This window comes from Westerdykella ornata, assembly GCF_010094085.1.
Source record: "Westerdykella ornata strain CBS 379.55 unplaced genomic scaffold EI97scaffold_7, whole genome shotgun sequence".
NCBI lineage: Eukaryota > Fungi > Ascomycota > Dothideomycetes > Pleosporales > Sporormiaceae > Westerdykella > Westerdykella ornata.
The window spans coordinates 292,370-308,960 of record NW_022986857.1 but is presented as its reverse complement, the minus strand read 5'-3'; the positions used below and the strand labels follow the sequence as shown (position 1 = coordinate 308,960).

The 16,591-nt window shown below is 51.3% G+C and overlaps 6 protein-coding genes across 6 annotated transcripts; 2 read left to right on the top strand and 4 right to left on the bottom strand.

Annotated features, from left to right (window-relative positions):
- Positions 1-33: 33 nt before the first annotated feature.
- On the top strand, positions 34-1,206 carry EI97DRAFT_375346 (subtilisin-like protein; the record flags this gene model as incomplete). The annotated part of the gene is made up of 1 exon (XM_033795501.1): positions 34-1,206. One exon carries the CDS (start codon positions 34-36, stop codon positions 1,204-1,206), a length of 1,173 nt encoding a protein of 390 aa, XP_033654940.1.
- Positions 1,207-1,570: 364 nt separating this feature from the next.
- Positions 1,571-2,666, bottom strand: EI97DRAFT_432280 (uncharacterized protein). The gene is made up of 2 exons (XM_033798134.1): positions 2,372-2,666; positions 1,571-2,317 (listed from the first exon to the last, which is right to left on the bottom strand). Exons 1-2 carry the CDS (start codon positions 2,655-2,657, stop codon positions 1,749-1,751), a joined length of 855 nt encoding a protein of 284 aa, XP_033654939.1. The 5' UTR covers positions 2,658-2,666; the 3' UTR covers positions 1,571-1,748.
- A 34-nt stretch (positions 2,667-2,700) lies between these two features.
- On the bottom strand, positions 2,701-4,446 carry EI97DRAFT_432279 (FMN-linked oxidoreductase). Its single transcript, XM_033798133.1, has 2 exons — positions 4,178-4,446; positions 2,701-4,080 (listed from the first exon to the last, which is right to left on the bottom strand). The coding sequence occupies exons 1-2, from the start codon at positions 4,320-4,322 to the stop codon at positions 2,912-2,914; spliced, it is 1,314 nt and encodes a 437-aa protein (XP_033654938.1). The 5' UTR covers positions 4,323-4,446; the 3' UTR covers positions 2,701-2,911.
- A 147-nt stretch (positions 4,447-4,593) lies between these two features.
- Positions 4,594-7,207, bottom strand: EI97DRAFT_416239 (endoplasmic oxidoreductin). Its single transcript, XM_033796884.1, has 3 exons — positions 6,917-7,207; positions 5,033-6,839; positions 4,594-4,970 (listed from the first exon to the last, which is right to left on the bottom strand). Exons 2-3 carry the CDS (start codon positions 6,820-6,822, stop codon positions 4,862-4,864), a joined length of 1,899 nt encoding a protein of 632 aa, XP_033654937.1. The 5' UTR covers positions 6,823-6,839; positions 6,917-7,207; the 3' UTR covers positions 4,594-4,861.
- Positions 7,208-7,372: 165 nt separating this feature from the next.
- On the top strand, positions 7,373-8,395 carry EI97DRAFT_466267 (Rhodanese-like protein). The gene is made up of 2 exons (XM_033801527.1): positions 7,373-7,744; positions 7,844-8,395. Exons 1-2 carry the CDS (start codon positions 7,492-7,494, stop codon positions 8,026-8,028), a joined length of 438 nt encoding a protein of 145 aa, XP_033654936.1. The 5' UTR covers positions 7,373-7,491; the 3' UTR covers positions 8,029-8,395.
- On the bottom strand, positions 8,143-12,081 carry EI97DRAFT_416232 (P-loop containing nucleoside triphosphate hydrolase protein; the record flags this gene model as incomplete). Its single annotated transcript, XM_033796883.1, has 2 exons — positions 8,143-11,354; positions 11,442-12,081. The coding sequence occupies 2 exons, from the start codon at positions 12,079-12,081 to the stop codon at positions 8,143-8,145; spliced, it is 3,852 nt and encodes a 1,283-aa protein (XP_033654935.1).
- Positions 12,082-16,591: the final 4,510 nt, after the last annotated feature.

The window sequence follows — 16,591 nt, the reverse complement described above, 5'->3', positions numbered from 1 at the left end:
GTAGCTTTGAACGAATCCAACATCCTGCGCCGCATGGAGAACTCGGAGTTCGCTGCATACGTCCTGCGAGCCGGCAGCCACTGCGCCGATGCCCTCAACGCCATGTCTGAAATCGCCGCAGTAGAGGAGAAGATTGAAGTGCGTACATTCCTGCAGAAGACACGCACCCCATGGGGCCTCCAGGAGATCTCGAGTGACCAGGGTGCATCTGGCAACCCCCGAAGCCAGAGTTTCACCTACACCTTTGACAGCGAGACTCTGGGTGACGGTGTCGACATCTACGTTGTCGATACTGGCGTTCGCAGTACCCACGCAATATTCCAGGTTCCCGGTCCAGATGGCCAACCCACGAAAAGCCGTGTAACCCCCGGATTCTCCTTCCTTGATACTCCCAACCCGACGAATGATGGCGATGGTCATGGCACTCACTGTGCCGGAACTGCGGCAGGAACTCGGTTTGGTGTCGCGCAGAACGCAAACATCATTGCCGTCAAAGTCCTCGGGGATGATGGGAGTGGCTCCTCGGCTGACACCATCGAAGGGATGAGCTGGATCATCAACCGCCACAACCAACGCAAGACGGAGTCCAACTTCAAGGGATCGGTTATGAGCATGTCCTGGGGTCTGTCTTCTGTATCTCGTACCGTCGACCGTGTCGTCAGGGCCGCTTCTGATGCCGGTATCCATATCTCCGTCGCGGCTGGCAACGATGGGGCCGATGCTTGCCAAAACACTCCCGCCAGCAACGGTGGCCAGAACTCCGCGGTCGTCAGCGTCGGTGCCATGAACATCAACAACCAAATCGCTTCCTTCTCGAATATCGGAAAGTGCGTGGATATCTATGCACCCGGCGAGGACGTTCTCTCCTCCTGGATCGAGATCAACGGCCAGCCCTCTGATGAGGCTCTCAACTTCCTCGCTGGCACTTCGATGGCTTGCCCCCACGTCTCTGGTGTTATGGCCTACTTGCTCGGCTTGGAAGAGAACGCCAGCCTGCGCCAGGACCCCGCGGCTTTGAAGGCTCGTCTTCTCAGCCTGGGCCGCGAAAACACGCTTCGCGGCCAGACGGGCGGCAGCGCCAACCTGCTCCTCAGCAACGGAGCGAATGGAAGCCCCAACTCGACGCTGCAAGCGCGCGATGACCAGTTCCTGGACAAGCGCTTCAACTTCATTGTCGCCTCGGAGAAGACACAGCTCAGGTACTAAGCGTTTGATCGATTGATCCAGGTTCCACCACGGTCGTTTACAAGCGTTGGAACAGCATACGAGCATCATCCTCATCATCCTCATCCGTCATTTCCATAGCATTCTTGCATTTGTAGCTGGCCTTGGCGCGGGCCCAGTCTTGTTGCAAGACCCTTTTCTCCCTCCTTTCATCATTTGCATCTGGTCTGCTTCTTTACTCTCCTTAATCATCACACATGTTCTGGCATGTGCCGCTGCTGCGGTACTCTTTGGCCGAACGGTCCCCACAGACACACACGGTCCCCTTCAGTTGGATGCAGGCGAGGACCGACCGCTTTGAATGTGCATATAGATACAGACATTTGCATATACATGTATATATCCTGGAAAAGCCTCCAATGCTGCAGATTCCGGACAAGTATCATACACAAAAAAAGTATCTACAATCGTGTATTTCTTGTCATCTCGTGACGATTATTAGGGAAGCATGTCTTTGCTTCTGCTCTGCACGTTGCGCTTAGCTTTGCAAACCTCGCAATCATCTCACCGATCGTCCGAGACACTCAAACTCCCCGTCTAGACAAGCAAATCTCTTCCCAGTCGCTTGAAACCGGGACCCTCAAATTCTGCGACACGCCGTCGGTTGACGCGCGTACCATGTAGGGCTTTTTTCCACAGCACACACCCTGGTTCGCATTAACGTCGGAGGCGTCGTTGAGGCTTGGAGCGGCGATCATACTCCGTACATAGGGAGGATTTATGGTTCGTTTATGCGGAGGTGGGAGGTGGAGGTGGGAGGTGGAGGTGGGAGCGGAGGCAGGTGGACGCGGAGGCAGGTGGACGCGGGTACTTGCTGAATGGATCGGACTGTTTGTTGGAGGATTGGAGGGTTGGAGGGTTTGTGTGGGAGGTGTTTGGGTTTTCGAAAAGGTGTTTTGGAGGGGAGTGGTGCGTTGGATGGGGTGACGGATGGAGGGATGGATGGGTGAGGAGATGGTGATGAGGATGGGGATAGGATGGGGTTGACAAAATGGCCTTTGGTCGACGGGTTTTCTTGGCGGCGTGAATGATGAGGAAATAGTATTTATTATGAAGATTCCCGGAATCATAGAATGAGTCGTTGCGCGAGAAGCTGCGAACGTCAATAGTGGTCAAGATGTCCGCGCTGACGTCCACGCAAGCTTACAGCGATGTCTATCTGCGGACCGCTGATAGTTCTGTGGTTGGTGAAGTGTCGTTGACGGTGCGTGGCTTGCCAAGGGGAGGTTATTGATCCTGAAAGTGAAGCTAACGGTTGTGGCGTTGCGGGTGAGATTTTGGAGTAGCCGTGGAGTGGGACATGAAAGAGAAGACGAGGAGATGGGTGTGGGGTGGTGGATCTGAAATGCAGTGAATTGGGACGAGACACAGTTAGAAAGATATAGTCGTTTCAGTATGGTGGCATGGCTTCTATACCTTCGTACACAGTACATAAATCAATGGTGATAGCTGAGTCGATAAGGGTAATAGATATCTCGTCGTTGACGACGGTAAGCCAAGCTGCAGAAAACCCACTGACCACGCATTCGTCTGCATCAAGCTAAGAAAATGTCTCTATTGAGGAATCCGCACGTCAGATATGGGAGGATAATACCGTTTACCTGCTCCTGTAAATGCATCAAACGCCAACTATACCATGCTATGCCCACGAGCCGAAAAGCCCACCCATACCAAGCCATCTACAGCATCAGACGCTCAAAGCCGCCGGAGCAGCAACCTCCTGACCCACGACAGGAACCTGTTTCTCCAACTCCGGCATCCTCGCCCTCTTCGCCGCTCTCTCCTCCTCCCCGTGATTCTTCTCTTCCCCATTCTTCTTCTCTGCCTCCTTCCCTTCCCCCTCCTCCTCCTTATTCGCCTCTCTCACCCTCGCCCTCTTCGCCGCCCTCGACTCCTTCGGCGGAATTCCCAACCTCTCATCCACCCTCCTCGCCTGCTCCATCATCCCCTCAACCCCTTCCAACCCCAGCGCCTTGACACAATCCGCATAACACTTACTCCGATTCATATCCGCATAGCACTTTTCCCTCCCAGGAATCATCTGACCGAGGAGGTACTTTGTATTCCCCCACCGATTCTCCACCATCAGCGCAAACCTCATGTACTCCGTCACCACCGTCTTCCACTGCCCGCGCCACTCGTGCGGTCCGCCTTCCGCCTCGGGACGGAAACAGGAAGGATTCTTCTCGGCTTCGGTGGCGATCATGGCGCCATCGACGTCGTATTCTTTAATCAGTTGGAGAGCTTCGGAGCGAGATGTCACGTCCCCGTTCATCACACACGCGACCCCAGCCTCCCTGCACACCCGGCCTATCATGCGCAGCTGATCGCGAATGGCGCGTTCCCTGGGCCTCATGGGAGTCGTCCGACAATGCACGGTGAGTCCCGTGATACCCGTCGCTACCAGCTTCCTGACCAACGCCTCTGTATCCTCTGCCTTATCCAGGATGCGAATCTTGACGCTGATGCCAATCTCGTACACCTTGCCCACCTCCTCGACCAACCGCCTCAGGATATCGCACAGCAGGTCCGGCGTCTTGAGCAGTGCGGCGCCCATGCCGCCCGCCGTGGAGAACGGCTTCGGACACCCCGCATTCACGTCTATGCCCGCCACGTCCGCGGCTACCATTTTCGCCGCCTGGACGGCTAACTCTGGGTTCGCGGTGCCGACTTGGTAGATGAGGCGCCCGCGTTCGAGTTCCGGGTGGATGCGGTAGATGACGGATTCGCGGTTTTCAGGGTCCAGCGCGGGATTCTTGAGTTTAGAGGTCGGTAGGCGCGTCCACTCGAGAGTCTGCGTGTGCGGGTTCAGGCGGCGGGTTGTGCCTATGATGGCGCGGTCGATGGTTTCGGGGCCTAGCAATTCACAAGTCAATACGGATCTTTCAGACGGTACCCGAGATCTCCTAGGGGCCAACTTCGCGACAACTAAGAGAGGAAAAGCATGGCGTACCCCATACCAAATCGGCGCCATACTTCAGCGCCAGCAGCCGCGAGGGTAATTCTCCTGACCGCACCATCGGCGCAAGGACGACCTTGCCACGGTAGTCGACGCCATTCTTCGGGATGGGAACGCGTGGCGGTGCGGAAGAGGCCATGGCTCGTGTGACGGATTGCAGGAGGGTGCGCAGCATCCCCTGCTGAGGGAGAATGTGTGATGGGAGGACAAGATGGGCGAAGAAAGTGTTCCGGATGTTGTTATGAGTGGAGTGGGTGTGAATTTCTGCCAGGTGTGACCGCCTTGGGGTGGGATTTGCGGGCGGGTGGTGGAGACGGAGTGGCTGACCACAGGGGTTATACCATATTGGGCGATATGGGACTTCGAATGCCGAACTCCAATCCTGGAGAAATTCCATCTAGCAATCATACCAACATACTATTTTGCGTAGTGGCTATAAACATATATACACATAGCAAAAGGGGCACCCTGCGAGAGTACATCGGCCCAAACACCAAGTGTTCTTCGAAAACGCCACTATATATACCAAATGCCCACATGAGAACCCTTTCCGACCCGGGCCAAACCACCCACAACGCCGTCTATATGCACAGAATGCGCGCACTGAAACCTAAAACCCAACTCCTCGCTATGCATACAATGAACTCTCTATTATCAAACACATGCCACGCTCCCAACCTACAGCTCATCCCTGCTAGGAATCTTAATCTCCCAACTCCGACCGGGAACAGCGAGACCAATCCAGTAATTCCAAAGGCGGTACATTTCGAAAAGCAGGATCTTTGAACTACCAAGAAGAGTCAGCATATCGCATAAACAGTTGCAAAATGTGGTTGCCTGGAGACATACAATTTCCTCGGCAACTCCCACCAACTCTTCAGAACGTGCAAATACACCCTCGTCACGAGATTTAACTCCGCCCAGAATTCGTCCATGATGGTCATATTGGTGGAGTCCCAGTCGCGCCTGAAGTCCGGCGCGTCGTCTGTTGGGCTCTCTGGCTCCTCCTTCTCATTGGAGAGACGCCGCGTCTCCTCCTCTGCCTCCGATGGTGCGGAGACCGGACTAGAGGCTCCATCGCGTTCGTCTACCATGCGTCTAAACTCCTTGATGGCATGCAGCGAGTGCGAAAGCCGATCCATAGTATTCAACAAAGCAACGAGTTCCGTCCGGCGCAGAGGTGGATCTTTGCTCGAATCGTTCTCGTCGAATTCGAAAAGCACTTTGAGCGCCGTGCCGTAGCCGTTCGTCTGCAGTTTACCCCAAAGCCGACACTTGTCGCAGCCCACGCAATCCATGATGCGACTCACGTTCCTGAATTTATTGCGAAACTCTTCTTTCAGAGCAATCGAGGCAGGATCCCGGAACATGACCGTTTCGTCGAAGATCTCGGGGCCGGAGGGGATGGAGGAGGCGAGGCGAAGGACCATGTTCTTCGTACGTTGGTCTTGCTCCGGGTCTTCGGAGCAGAACGAGTAGTCCTCTATATGGCGCTTGATCTTACCAACGGCGCGCATGATGAGGGCGTAATTAAAGTAGATATTGGACACGCGGTCAGGAAAGTTGTGCAGACGTTGTTCGTAACAGGTGAGGTTCGGGTGCCATTGCCCCGTCTTCTGGTCGAGGTATTCCCAGCACAGATGCGTAGATATCGAAGCATGCATGCCGGAGATGACGCGGTGGAAGACGCGCTTTTCCAAACACGTATCGTCAAATTCGACGGGATCCAGCTGTGACGCAGGCACAGCCGTACCGTGCGCAATAGCCGACTGGATATTTTGCTGCACGCCCTGCTGCTTCATGACGTTCCTGAGCTGGCTCGCCGCAAGCCACTGCTCCTGACTGCCAAACGGCGACATCTGCGGCGTGGACGACGGCTCATTTTTCGGCGGCTTGCTGAAGCAGTTTTCCCGATAGATTGCCTGCCAAACCTGCTGCGGTCCGGCGCCCGCATATCCCGTGAACCTTTCTGGGTTATCCACCAGCGAGACATAGTCGCCCTTCGCCGTGGCGGTCTCATCTTCCGGGATGCAGTAGTCGCGCTCATCGCACTCATCATCGTACTCCACGACGCAGCTCTCGCCGACGTTTTCTCCCAAACTACCCTGCAAGGGCCGTTGCTTATGTTCCCTCTGTTGTTTCTTACCCGGGTGCTGCGCTGTGGGTCCCTCCAACTTCCCCAGCTCTTTCGCCCGCCATACAAGCGGGATGTCCTCTTCGTTCTCCAGTGTGTTCACCGCACACGCCACATTCCCACACATGCCATTCTCGTCGCTCCAAAAGGGGCACTTTTTGTTGTATAGGTTTAACCGGTAATGCGAGAAGAAATCCGTGTTTTGTGTAATCGAATGCAGATAGGGGTGAATAGCTTCATTTAGCTGCTCGAGGGTGCTGTAACTCGCACAGGCGTCGGATACAATTGCCCCGGGTTCAAACTGTACAGTATGTTTAGGACTCTGGTTCTGAGGAATAGAAGGAAGTGCACTCGGGGCGCAGGAGGTCGTTGACCCGTTGCTTACTTCGCAGACGTTGGAAGGCGAGGGCTTCGTCTTTGCAGCAGACGGAGCATGGCTCGCGGCATGTGAAGTACCCAACAGTGAGAAAACTGCCAGATAGAACACTTGCGCTGCTGTCCTCATCGTCTACGTGCCGTAGTCTGTAAGCAATCCGAGTCAGTTACGAGTCCTTTTCGATGTCCTGAGAGTCCAATCGGTGGGGAATCCTGAAACTTACAGTCTGATGAGGTGCAGTATACTCTATATAACAAGGCGCACGAGCCTTCAAAGTGTTGGTAATCAAGTAATCAAGGCAGAGGCTCCAGGGCTTGAAGAGGCCAGATTGAATCTTGGTAAGAAAGAGCGTTCCTGTCACCAAACAAGGGTGTGGCGCAGGCGAGTCTTATTCAGAGCTAAACTGGGATTGGCCGCGATAAATGAAAGACAAGAAGTAGGGTTGCGGGGACGGTGGAAAGGTGGGTCAATTAGACTGTTGTACGAAGCATGGGAGAGTAAAGAGAGATCAATTTATTATATAATTATGAATAGAAATCACCGGCACCTGCATCACGCCGCCGTCACCCGATGTGATGCACCGACCGTTAAAAGGTGTCCTCAAAGTGTGGCGGTGTTTCCCGCGTCGCCGCACGTGTGATCCCTGTCGCTTGTGGCGTCGAGGGACATTCACTTCATCCCTCGGCAAAGGGCTGAGAGTACTGTTAGACTACCTCTAGCATTGAGTTACTTGTATCCAGATCTTGCATCTTGTACCACAATCATCTTCCGAAACCCAGAAAACTATCATAATCTACAATGTCCGCCCAATCCAACTGGTACGACGCCTTCCCCGCACCCCGGTCCACCGCACCCCTCCTCTCCCGCTCAGACGCACTATCCTCCCTCTCGTCCCCAGACCTGCTCCTTGTCGATGTCCGCAGGACAGACTTTGAAGGCGGCACTATTAGAGGAAGTCTCAATCTTCCCGCCCATAGCTTCTACATGAATCGAGGGGTGTTGTACGATCTATGCAAAAGGGCGGGCGTGAAGACGGTGGCATTCTACTGCGGTGGGTTACGAGTTATATTGTTATTCCTCATTATACTAGACAGATATAACAGTTGTTTTGCTCTGTGTAACTGTCCTTTACTAATTTTGTCCTATACAGGATCCAGCAACGGCCGCGGTCCCCGTTGCTCAGGCTGGTTCGCCGATTACTTAGCCGAACAGGGGGACACGGAGATGCAGGCGCTGACGCTAGAAGGGGGAATCAAGGGATGGGTCAAGGCCGGGAAGGAGTATACAGATCATGTGGATGGCTATGACGCTGAGTACTGGAAACAGTTTGACTAGATATATTCATGTATAAGTGCGGGACGGGACTGGGATGTATATTGAGCGTACGGGTCTGCTTTACAATCAAATATCCAGAACGTCGTTTCCAAAGAGGCTCATGGCCATGAGCAGTCATTCGTCGTCGTCATCGTCATCATCAATTACCCTTCTGACCCTCTTTGTTGGGGGCAAAACTCGTCCATCATCCTCCTGGTCCTCATCCGAATCGACAGTGTAGCCAATCCTTTGGTTCAATCCAATCATCTTCTTTCCCCTTGCAGGCGTCTCATCTTCACTGTCGCTGCTCATCACCACATCCACATCCGTCGGATCACTCGTGAATATCTTCTCCATTCTCCTCGGCTTCTTCGACTTGGCGGCTTGTACAACAGCCTGCGTCCCCTTCCCAGGGCCAAAATTCAGGCTAGGTAGACTGGACTCAGGTGCATCTACCTCCTCATCGTCATCGGCGATGAAGCTCCGGAGAAAGGAGTCATTTAGGTACGCTTGAGTGTCTTCAACATCCTCCTCCCCCGAAGTGTCATGGGAGCCGAGGTCAATGGCCTGAGAGGCAAGACGCATACGGGGGTCCGTTGGTGGCGGCGAAGAAGACGCGCCCTCTTCCACCAGCTCAGATATTTGATATGCAGACGTATTACGAGAAGGCTTCCCTCTTTGCCGACGCGTTGGGGTTGCCGACTCAGGCAATGATTTCGTGGCTCTACCACGTGGAGCCGGTGCTCTTGGGGATGCCGGCAGTTTGCTGGCAGTCGTCTTTTTCGGCTTCCTACCCGCTGCGGGCTTCGTTTTCGGCGGAGCTTTACTAACTGGCTGAGAAGGCGGATCGTCAGACGCCCACATATCATCATCTACGGCCATGGCCTCTGCGGTAGTGGAAGCAGTATCGGATATCACAGCGCTAGGTCCCAGCTCGTCCTCAAAGTCGGAGAGATGCACATCAGGTCGTACCAGTGATTCCAGTGTCCTGTCATCCATTGCATGCATACGTTGCAGGGTCTCCACAAACGACTTTCTCATGCGTCCTGGCTTGCGGAACAGTTTTGGCCGTGATAGCACTCGTTGCCGTGCAGGATATCGATCCAGCTGGAGAGGACCCACAACTGGTGCGTCGTCATCATCGTACACGGTCTGAAATCTCTGCTCCAGATCCTTCATCCCCTTCTCATCTAGCAGAACGGTCTCCAGCGGCACGGCCTCGTAGATCTCTTCACTAGGATAAACCGGATCCGCCTTCTTCTTTCCCCTAGATTTCGGCGCAATCTCCTCATCCATTCGGTTCGCCTTCACAAAACCTGTAATTACACCGTCCGGCATATGGAACTTCTTCGGCGGTCGTTTTGGCGCTCTCCCATTCTTCTTCTTAGGTAGAGGTTCCCAATCAGACTGCGAATTCTCCAGCGGAATCTCAACGGCGCGCTTATCAACCACGGGCTGGATATGGGCGGGGACTATGCGCTTGGACAGTTCCTCGTGGAAGGTAAACTGTGAGCCATTGGCTATCAACTCCTGCATCCTTTCGTAGCTGTCCTTGGCTTTCTCGAAGTCCCGCTCTTCTTTACCCTCCATTTGCAATAAGACAATTCTGCCCTGTCTTTTACGTCCCGTTCTGCCCATGCGCTGCAACATACGAAGTGGTGACGCTTTCGAGTCATAGCAGACAATCAGATCGACTTCGCCGATGTCGAGACCTTCTTCACCAATAGATGTAGCAACAAGCGTGTTGTATACGCCTGATTGGAACTTATTGATCATCTCCAACTGGTCCTTCTGTGCCATGCCTTCTGAGTTCTTCGCGCTGGCCTGACCCACGAAGACATGCGGTCGAATCATGGGTTGATGCTTCTTAAGGACTCTTACGATCTCCTCTGCGCTATCGCGCCAGTGTGCGAAGACCATGACACGAGTCTGAGATGGAGGCGCCCCTTCAGCATGGCGACCTTCGCCGGCCTCTAGAAAATGATCAAGAATGACTTGCTGCAGATAATCCAGCTTTGGATGGCCAACGAAATCGCTGCTCGAAGTCCACTGTTGCAACCTGTTCATGAGCTTTTTGAACTCATCACTGTTCGCTATCTCTTTCTTCATCTTCGAATTACTCTTTATTGCATCGTCGCGAAACTCCTTCATCTTGGTGTAGAACGGCACAATAGAGTGGTATTTTAGCATCTCCATGCCGTGCGAAATCGAAGCCAGAATTGCAAAAGCACTGTTAACCTGGCTCTTCTCCGGCCATGATACATTCCTTCCCGGCCCTGCCATCCACTTCTGCCGAGCCTGGGTGCAGCCATAAGGTGTCAGATCCAGCGGGTCACTGCTCCAAAAGGCATGCTTTGCAGCCAACATTTTGACAGGTTTCGAAAGGGCGGCAGAATACAACTCCATGCACATCTCCATCTCTTCGCTATTCTTGAAGATCTTCTTCTCCACATTGCGCTGATGGACATACTCCTTGAGGTCGAGAGACTTTTCAGTACGAATCTCGATCCTGGAAATCTTCAATCCGTCGATCACCTTCTGCACAGATTCGACATCTGAACCTGGAGTGGCCGTGAGAGCAAGCACGCGAAAACTCTTGTTGAAGCGATGTAGGAAGTTTGCCACTTCAACGTAGGCATACGAGCCTGTAGCTCTGTGCGCTTCGTCTACAACTAGGAGGACGATCTTCTTTGGATCCGCGATGCCCGATTTGAGATCTAGCAGCATGGTTTGGGGAGTCATAAAGAAGACTCTCTTGCTCTTCCATTCCTCAGCCCTGAGGCCTGGCGCAACTCCGCCCATCAGCATGGTGGTTTGCGACCGGGGGATTCCAGCAATCTTGAAGCACGCGTCAACCTGTTGCGCCACTAGTGGCCTCGTGGGAGCAACAAAGACAATCTGGGCTTCTGTTGTCCAGCGAAACCAATTGAGCATGATGGTAGCCGCAATGAACGTCTTTCCCAACCCAGTTGGTAGCGCAACAAGAGTGTTGTGGTAGAGTCCCCTGGCAACAATATTGAACTGGTAATCACGGAGGACTCCTAGATTTGTTGGATAGACCCATGTCTTCATCGCTTCAAGATCCAATTTATGGTGCGTCGGCTCCTCTTCCCTCTGAACAGCGACATAGTTGTAGCGGTTACGGGTTTGTGAAGGGGTAAAGTCAACATTTCCTGCTATCTGGCCGTATAAGGTGGTTTGACGGAGATTAGTCTGCGGGGCAACAAGTCTCCTACGGGACTCGGATACGAGGACAACATCATCGTCCTGTTTCTGTGGTGAGGAAGGTGAGGAAGCAAAAGCATCCGAAGGCAGATCTGCTAGATCGTCGACCGGATCATACTCCTCTATAGTATTTTCTGCTGCTTGCGGTTCGGACGGTGACTCAGCATCTTCTATCGGCGACACGGGGAGTTCATCTTCGGCCGACTGACGAGGCGACGGCCTCGACACGATAGACTGCCTCCCAGGGAGAGCCATGGTCTTCATAGTATCCAGACCTGTCCACTTCTCCGGTTTCGACGGCCTATCATTCACGCCCGGCCGATGCACACCAATATTCAGCGTCGGCTTCTGCCATATGGCTCCTCTCGGCTTCCATGGCGGCGAGTGTTCTTGCGGAGGTTGCGTGTAGAACACATCAGTCAGGTCTATCGCCGTGGTAGGCATGTGTATGCGGTCCCGTTTCTTTTGAATGTACTTGCTGATTCCATCCTCAGCTCCCGGAGTCCCATTCTCTTTGCCTCTGGATTTGGAACGAGAACGGCTGCTGAATTTGGAGGGGCTGTGAGAGGGTTGTTTCTTGAGGGGGCTGTGAGAATGTTCCCTGTTGTCTCGACTTGTTTCGGACTCTGGGGAGAAAGTGGAGTGAACATCATCGTCCTCTTCCTCAGAGTCTGGTATCGGACTGTTCCTGTTGTTGTGTTGTCTTGGCGGAATGGAAGTACCCTGGTGGCTAATCTTTTGCCGCTTCGCTGGGCGTGGTGAAGGTGGGAATGCCGTCTGCTCCGCCTGTGTCGCCGCCTCTATAAAGGCCGAGTCGTCCAAATCGCCATACTCATCACTGTCATCCATTGTCCTTCCCACCCTCCAGCGGGCGACGCGAAAAGTGGTGACGAGACACAATGGCCTGATGGAGTGTCGTTGGGCGTCGCGTCTGTGAATACAGTTAAACTGCACCATCGCTAGTAGTCGGCTGCACCTCGGGCCGAGCAAATCTGACCAAGCGTCCGTGCGGAGGTCCGTGCGTAAAACTTTTCTGTAGTTTTGTATACTCCTTCAATTACGTACTTATCTCTATACCCCCTATACTACATGTTATTTTTGCTCTAATTCTTCTCTATCTGCTATAAATTATAATTCTTTGCTACCTAGACCCTTTATAAATACAATCTAAAGCCTTATAAGTATACTCTATGCCCCTTTTTTTAAGAATAAGGAGTTATATCCTTAGTAGGTGTATCAGATGGTAAGCCAGTTTATGGACATCCCATCTGGGACTGGAGAGGAGGACTGGGAGAATATGTCTGTACCGGTACTGTCTAAGGATATGTGGCTAGTGATTCTGCAGTGGCTAGTGCTCTGCGCAGCCTTGGTGCCCAGAGAAGGAACATCAAAACCGGTATCAGGCCTCAGCCTCATACACACAGGTATACACCAGAATACAATCAGTCAACCCATCTTCATTCAATCTTTCCATCACCGTGACATCTTCAGATACCATCAAATCTGATAATTAAGAGTCTCACTGCCTTTACCAACATGTCTGCCAATACTATCAACAACCAAACTCAAGCCACTCTGGCTACCAGCAAGGACTAGACCTCCTGGTTCACTCAACTACAATCCAAGGCAGATGTATCGGATATCTGGGACATGATTGATCCTGATAGATTCAAGGAGTTCATGGAAAGATCTACTGCTCCACTCAAGCCTCAAGTCTCAGACTATGAACCTGCACTCCTAGCTATCTTTACTATTGAGACTGCTTCTTCTAATACCATGAGTACCAGAAGCCGCATCCAACAATCCATCCAAGCTACCTCTATGAATGATGAAATAATCGACCATGTTCTACCCAGGTTCCTATCAGATCTATCAACTTCAGGCCTCAAGGCATACAAGGATGACTTGGAAAACTAGAAGATAGAGATAGAAGCATACAAGGAAGAATGGAGGGAGTGGGAGAGAGAACAAGCAAGTCACAAAGATTTGGTCAAACACATCCAATCCACTGTCTCCAAGCATCTGCAGAAGACATGTTGCCACTTTGGTACTCAACTGAGAGAGCAAATCAGACTCCTCAGAACCACTATTGGAATTGAGGATGATGTGGAAAGAGACAAGGCCAGGGACCATTATTTGGCAGCTCTGAGACCTATGAGATATGCCACCTCATAGAAAAATTAGCTTGTAGAGTATGATGAGGCTGCCACTGAAGCTGAAGCTGAAGGGGTCTCTGAAACTCTAAGAATTCATGATATAGTCAAGGACTTCCTGACTGCAGTACAGAAAGTTGCACCAATCTGGACATCACAGTTCAGAAGAGAACTCCAGAATCTGAGGATGTCTAGGAGACAAATGATGAAAGAGTTTAAGATGTACATGGAAGCTGAATACCCAGTTAAGAACAAAAGCCACAGGGGGGCATTCTTCACTGGTGACATCTCACCTGCCTCTTCTGAGCATGGTGTGCCCATCCTGGGCAGCAGACAGGATGCTGTTTATGCTGCTGATACTCCACATCAAGGTGAAGAAGGGGAAGACCCTGAAACCATAGTGAAAAAGGGGAAGACCCTGAAGCCAAAGTCCTTTGGGAGACTGAAGAGGTACCAAGGGCACAGAGTTGGTAAAGAAAGACAAAGTCTTGAAGCCATACTCAAGCAGCTCAAACATGGAAGACATGGAGTACCAGTAGCAGCTAGGGGCAGATGCTCTACTTGTGATCTACCCCATTCACTCAAGGATTGCTCCTATGCATTTCCAGAGAAAGCTTCTGTGGGCTTCAATCCCAGACCTTGGATAGCTAAGATGGTGCAACTGGCACTTTCATCTGATACTGATCTACAAGGAATGGTAAGAGGACTAAAGAATGCCAGGTCTTCTAAGATACCTAGGTTCAGAGAGGAACAAACACCTAAACCTGAGATATGGAAGGAATGACTTGAAGACTGGAAGATATCAGCAATCAATGCTGCATTTGTGATAGTATCATTCAGAGCAGAGTTCTCTGACTACCCATTGAGACACTGTTTCATCTTGGACTCAGGTTCTACTTGTCATATCACAAATGACAGAGGACAACTCCAGTGTATCCATGATCCAATGCCAGGTGACTGCATCTGGGCTGGCAACTCAAAGGTATGGATCCAAGGCTATGGTTCACTGATCCTTCACCTCACAGGACCCAATGGGCCTACCAAACTTCACTTCACCAATGTGGCCCTGTGCCCAGATATCATGTGTAATCTGGTCTCATTCAGGCAACTCAGACTGCAAGGAATATGGTGGGACAACAAGAGTAATCCTACTCTCCTCAGGCTCATAGACAATACTCTAATCACCTACCTCAAGGACAGATACAATTAATGGGTCATCCAGTACCATGATCCATCCTAATCTACCTTCCACAATCAAAGGATCAAGTCTAGGATCAAGAGATCACCACAGAAAGCAGATGCTATATTGTGGCATAAGAGATTAGGATACCCAGGACCATCAGCAGTGGAACACCTTATCCAGCAAGCTGAGGGGGTGAAGATCAAAGGAATCACCATTGTTCAGTGCAATGCTTGTGGAAGAGCTAAAGGCAAGAGGAGAATCAGGAGAATCCCAAGAGTCAATGATGAAGGACCAGGAGAGAGACTTGCTGTGGACTTTCATGACTATGAGGAAGGAAGCATCACCAAGGAGAAGAGTCAAATGCTGGTCATCTGCAGGAACTCAAGATACTCATGGGACTTCTACTTCAAAGACAACAGGCCAGCTAAGTCAATCATCAAGGAGCTGGGAATCCTCATCTCATTGTTCAAGAAGCAATTCAATATCATAGTCAAGGTCATTGAGACAGATAATGAGATTGTCACAGTCAAGCAAGAGGTGTACCAGTGGCTGTTGGGATTGGGAATCAAGGTTGAACCATCTACTCCAGACACACAGGCTCAGAATGGAGGAGCAGAGAGACCAGGGAGATCAGTGAAGGAAAAGTCAAGAGCAATCAGGTTGGATGCCAATCTACCCTTCAACCTTTGGCTAGAGATAGTCAGGGCAGCTGTCTATCTCCTCAATAGGACTCCACTCTACTTCAATGGATAGAAAACCTCATATGAGAAGTTCTTCACACCAGTGGCTCTCCAACATAGAATCTTAACTCTGTCCAGGAAGCCAGACCTCTCTCACCTCAAGGCCTATAGATGCAAGGCATTTGCCCTCTCTGATGATACCCACAGAGGAAAATCAAGACTGCAGAGGCTAGATCCCAAGTCATGGATTGGATACTTGGTTGGGTACCAGTTCTCCAATATCTTCAGGATCTAGATACCAACTCTGGGAAAGGTCATCAGTACCAGAGATGTTGTGTTTGATGAGCACACTATGTTCAATGGCAAGGAAGAAGAAATCATGGACAACCTTATACACAGTACCACTGAGGAGATTGCTAGATAGGTGAAGAGTGTGGAACTTCCATCTCTCCCATCAGGTGAACAAAAGACCCAGTCATTCTATGAGGATGAAACCATTGAAGATGCTCCTCAGGACAACCAAGAAGAACCAGACCAACCAGGGTACCACCAAGGAAGAAAGATCATAGGTCCTTATTCTACTCCACCTAATATACCACCATCTATGACACTCTTGGCCCAACTTCTCTCAGGACCTGATGAACAGGATCTATCACTCCAAGATACTGGTATAGCTAAAATGGTACCATGGTATGCTGCATTTTTGGCTAGAACACAAGCAGGAAATGTTGGATCCTATGAAAGGAAGCCAATTGACAAAGCATACTTGAAGAGGTTGCTAGCTCAAGGGGTGAAACTACACAGGAACTAACTACTACATCCACCCAAGCATCATTGGTAACTCAAGGACCATGAACTCAGGGAATAATTTGAGGAAGCTGAGAGAGCACATCTCAGATCCCATATTCCTACACAATCCTGGATTGAAGTCTTAGACAAAGGAGTGAAGGATGCTGATCACCAAATCCTGGACTGCATGTGGGTGTATGTGTACAAGTTTGACAAACACCACAGACTAGATAAATGCAAGGCCCACCTGGTCGTAAGAGGAGATCAATAGAGGAACATCACATCTCAAGACATATATGCTGCAACCTTAGCAAGGAGATCCTTCAGGATGATGATGGCCATTGCAGCACACTTTGACCTGGAACTCAAGCAATATGATGTTACCAATGCCTTTGTGCATGCATCCATGGACAGAGAAGTCTACATACAGATGCTCCCAGGATATAGGAAGCTAGGAATACTCCTCAGACTCAACAAGGCCTTGTATGGACTTAGGATTTCTCCCCTGCTGTGGCAAAGGGAATTGACAAAGACACTGGTAGAAATGGGATTCC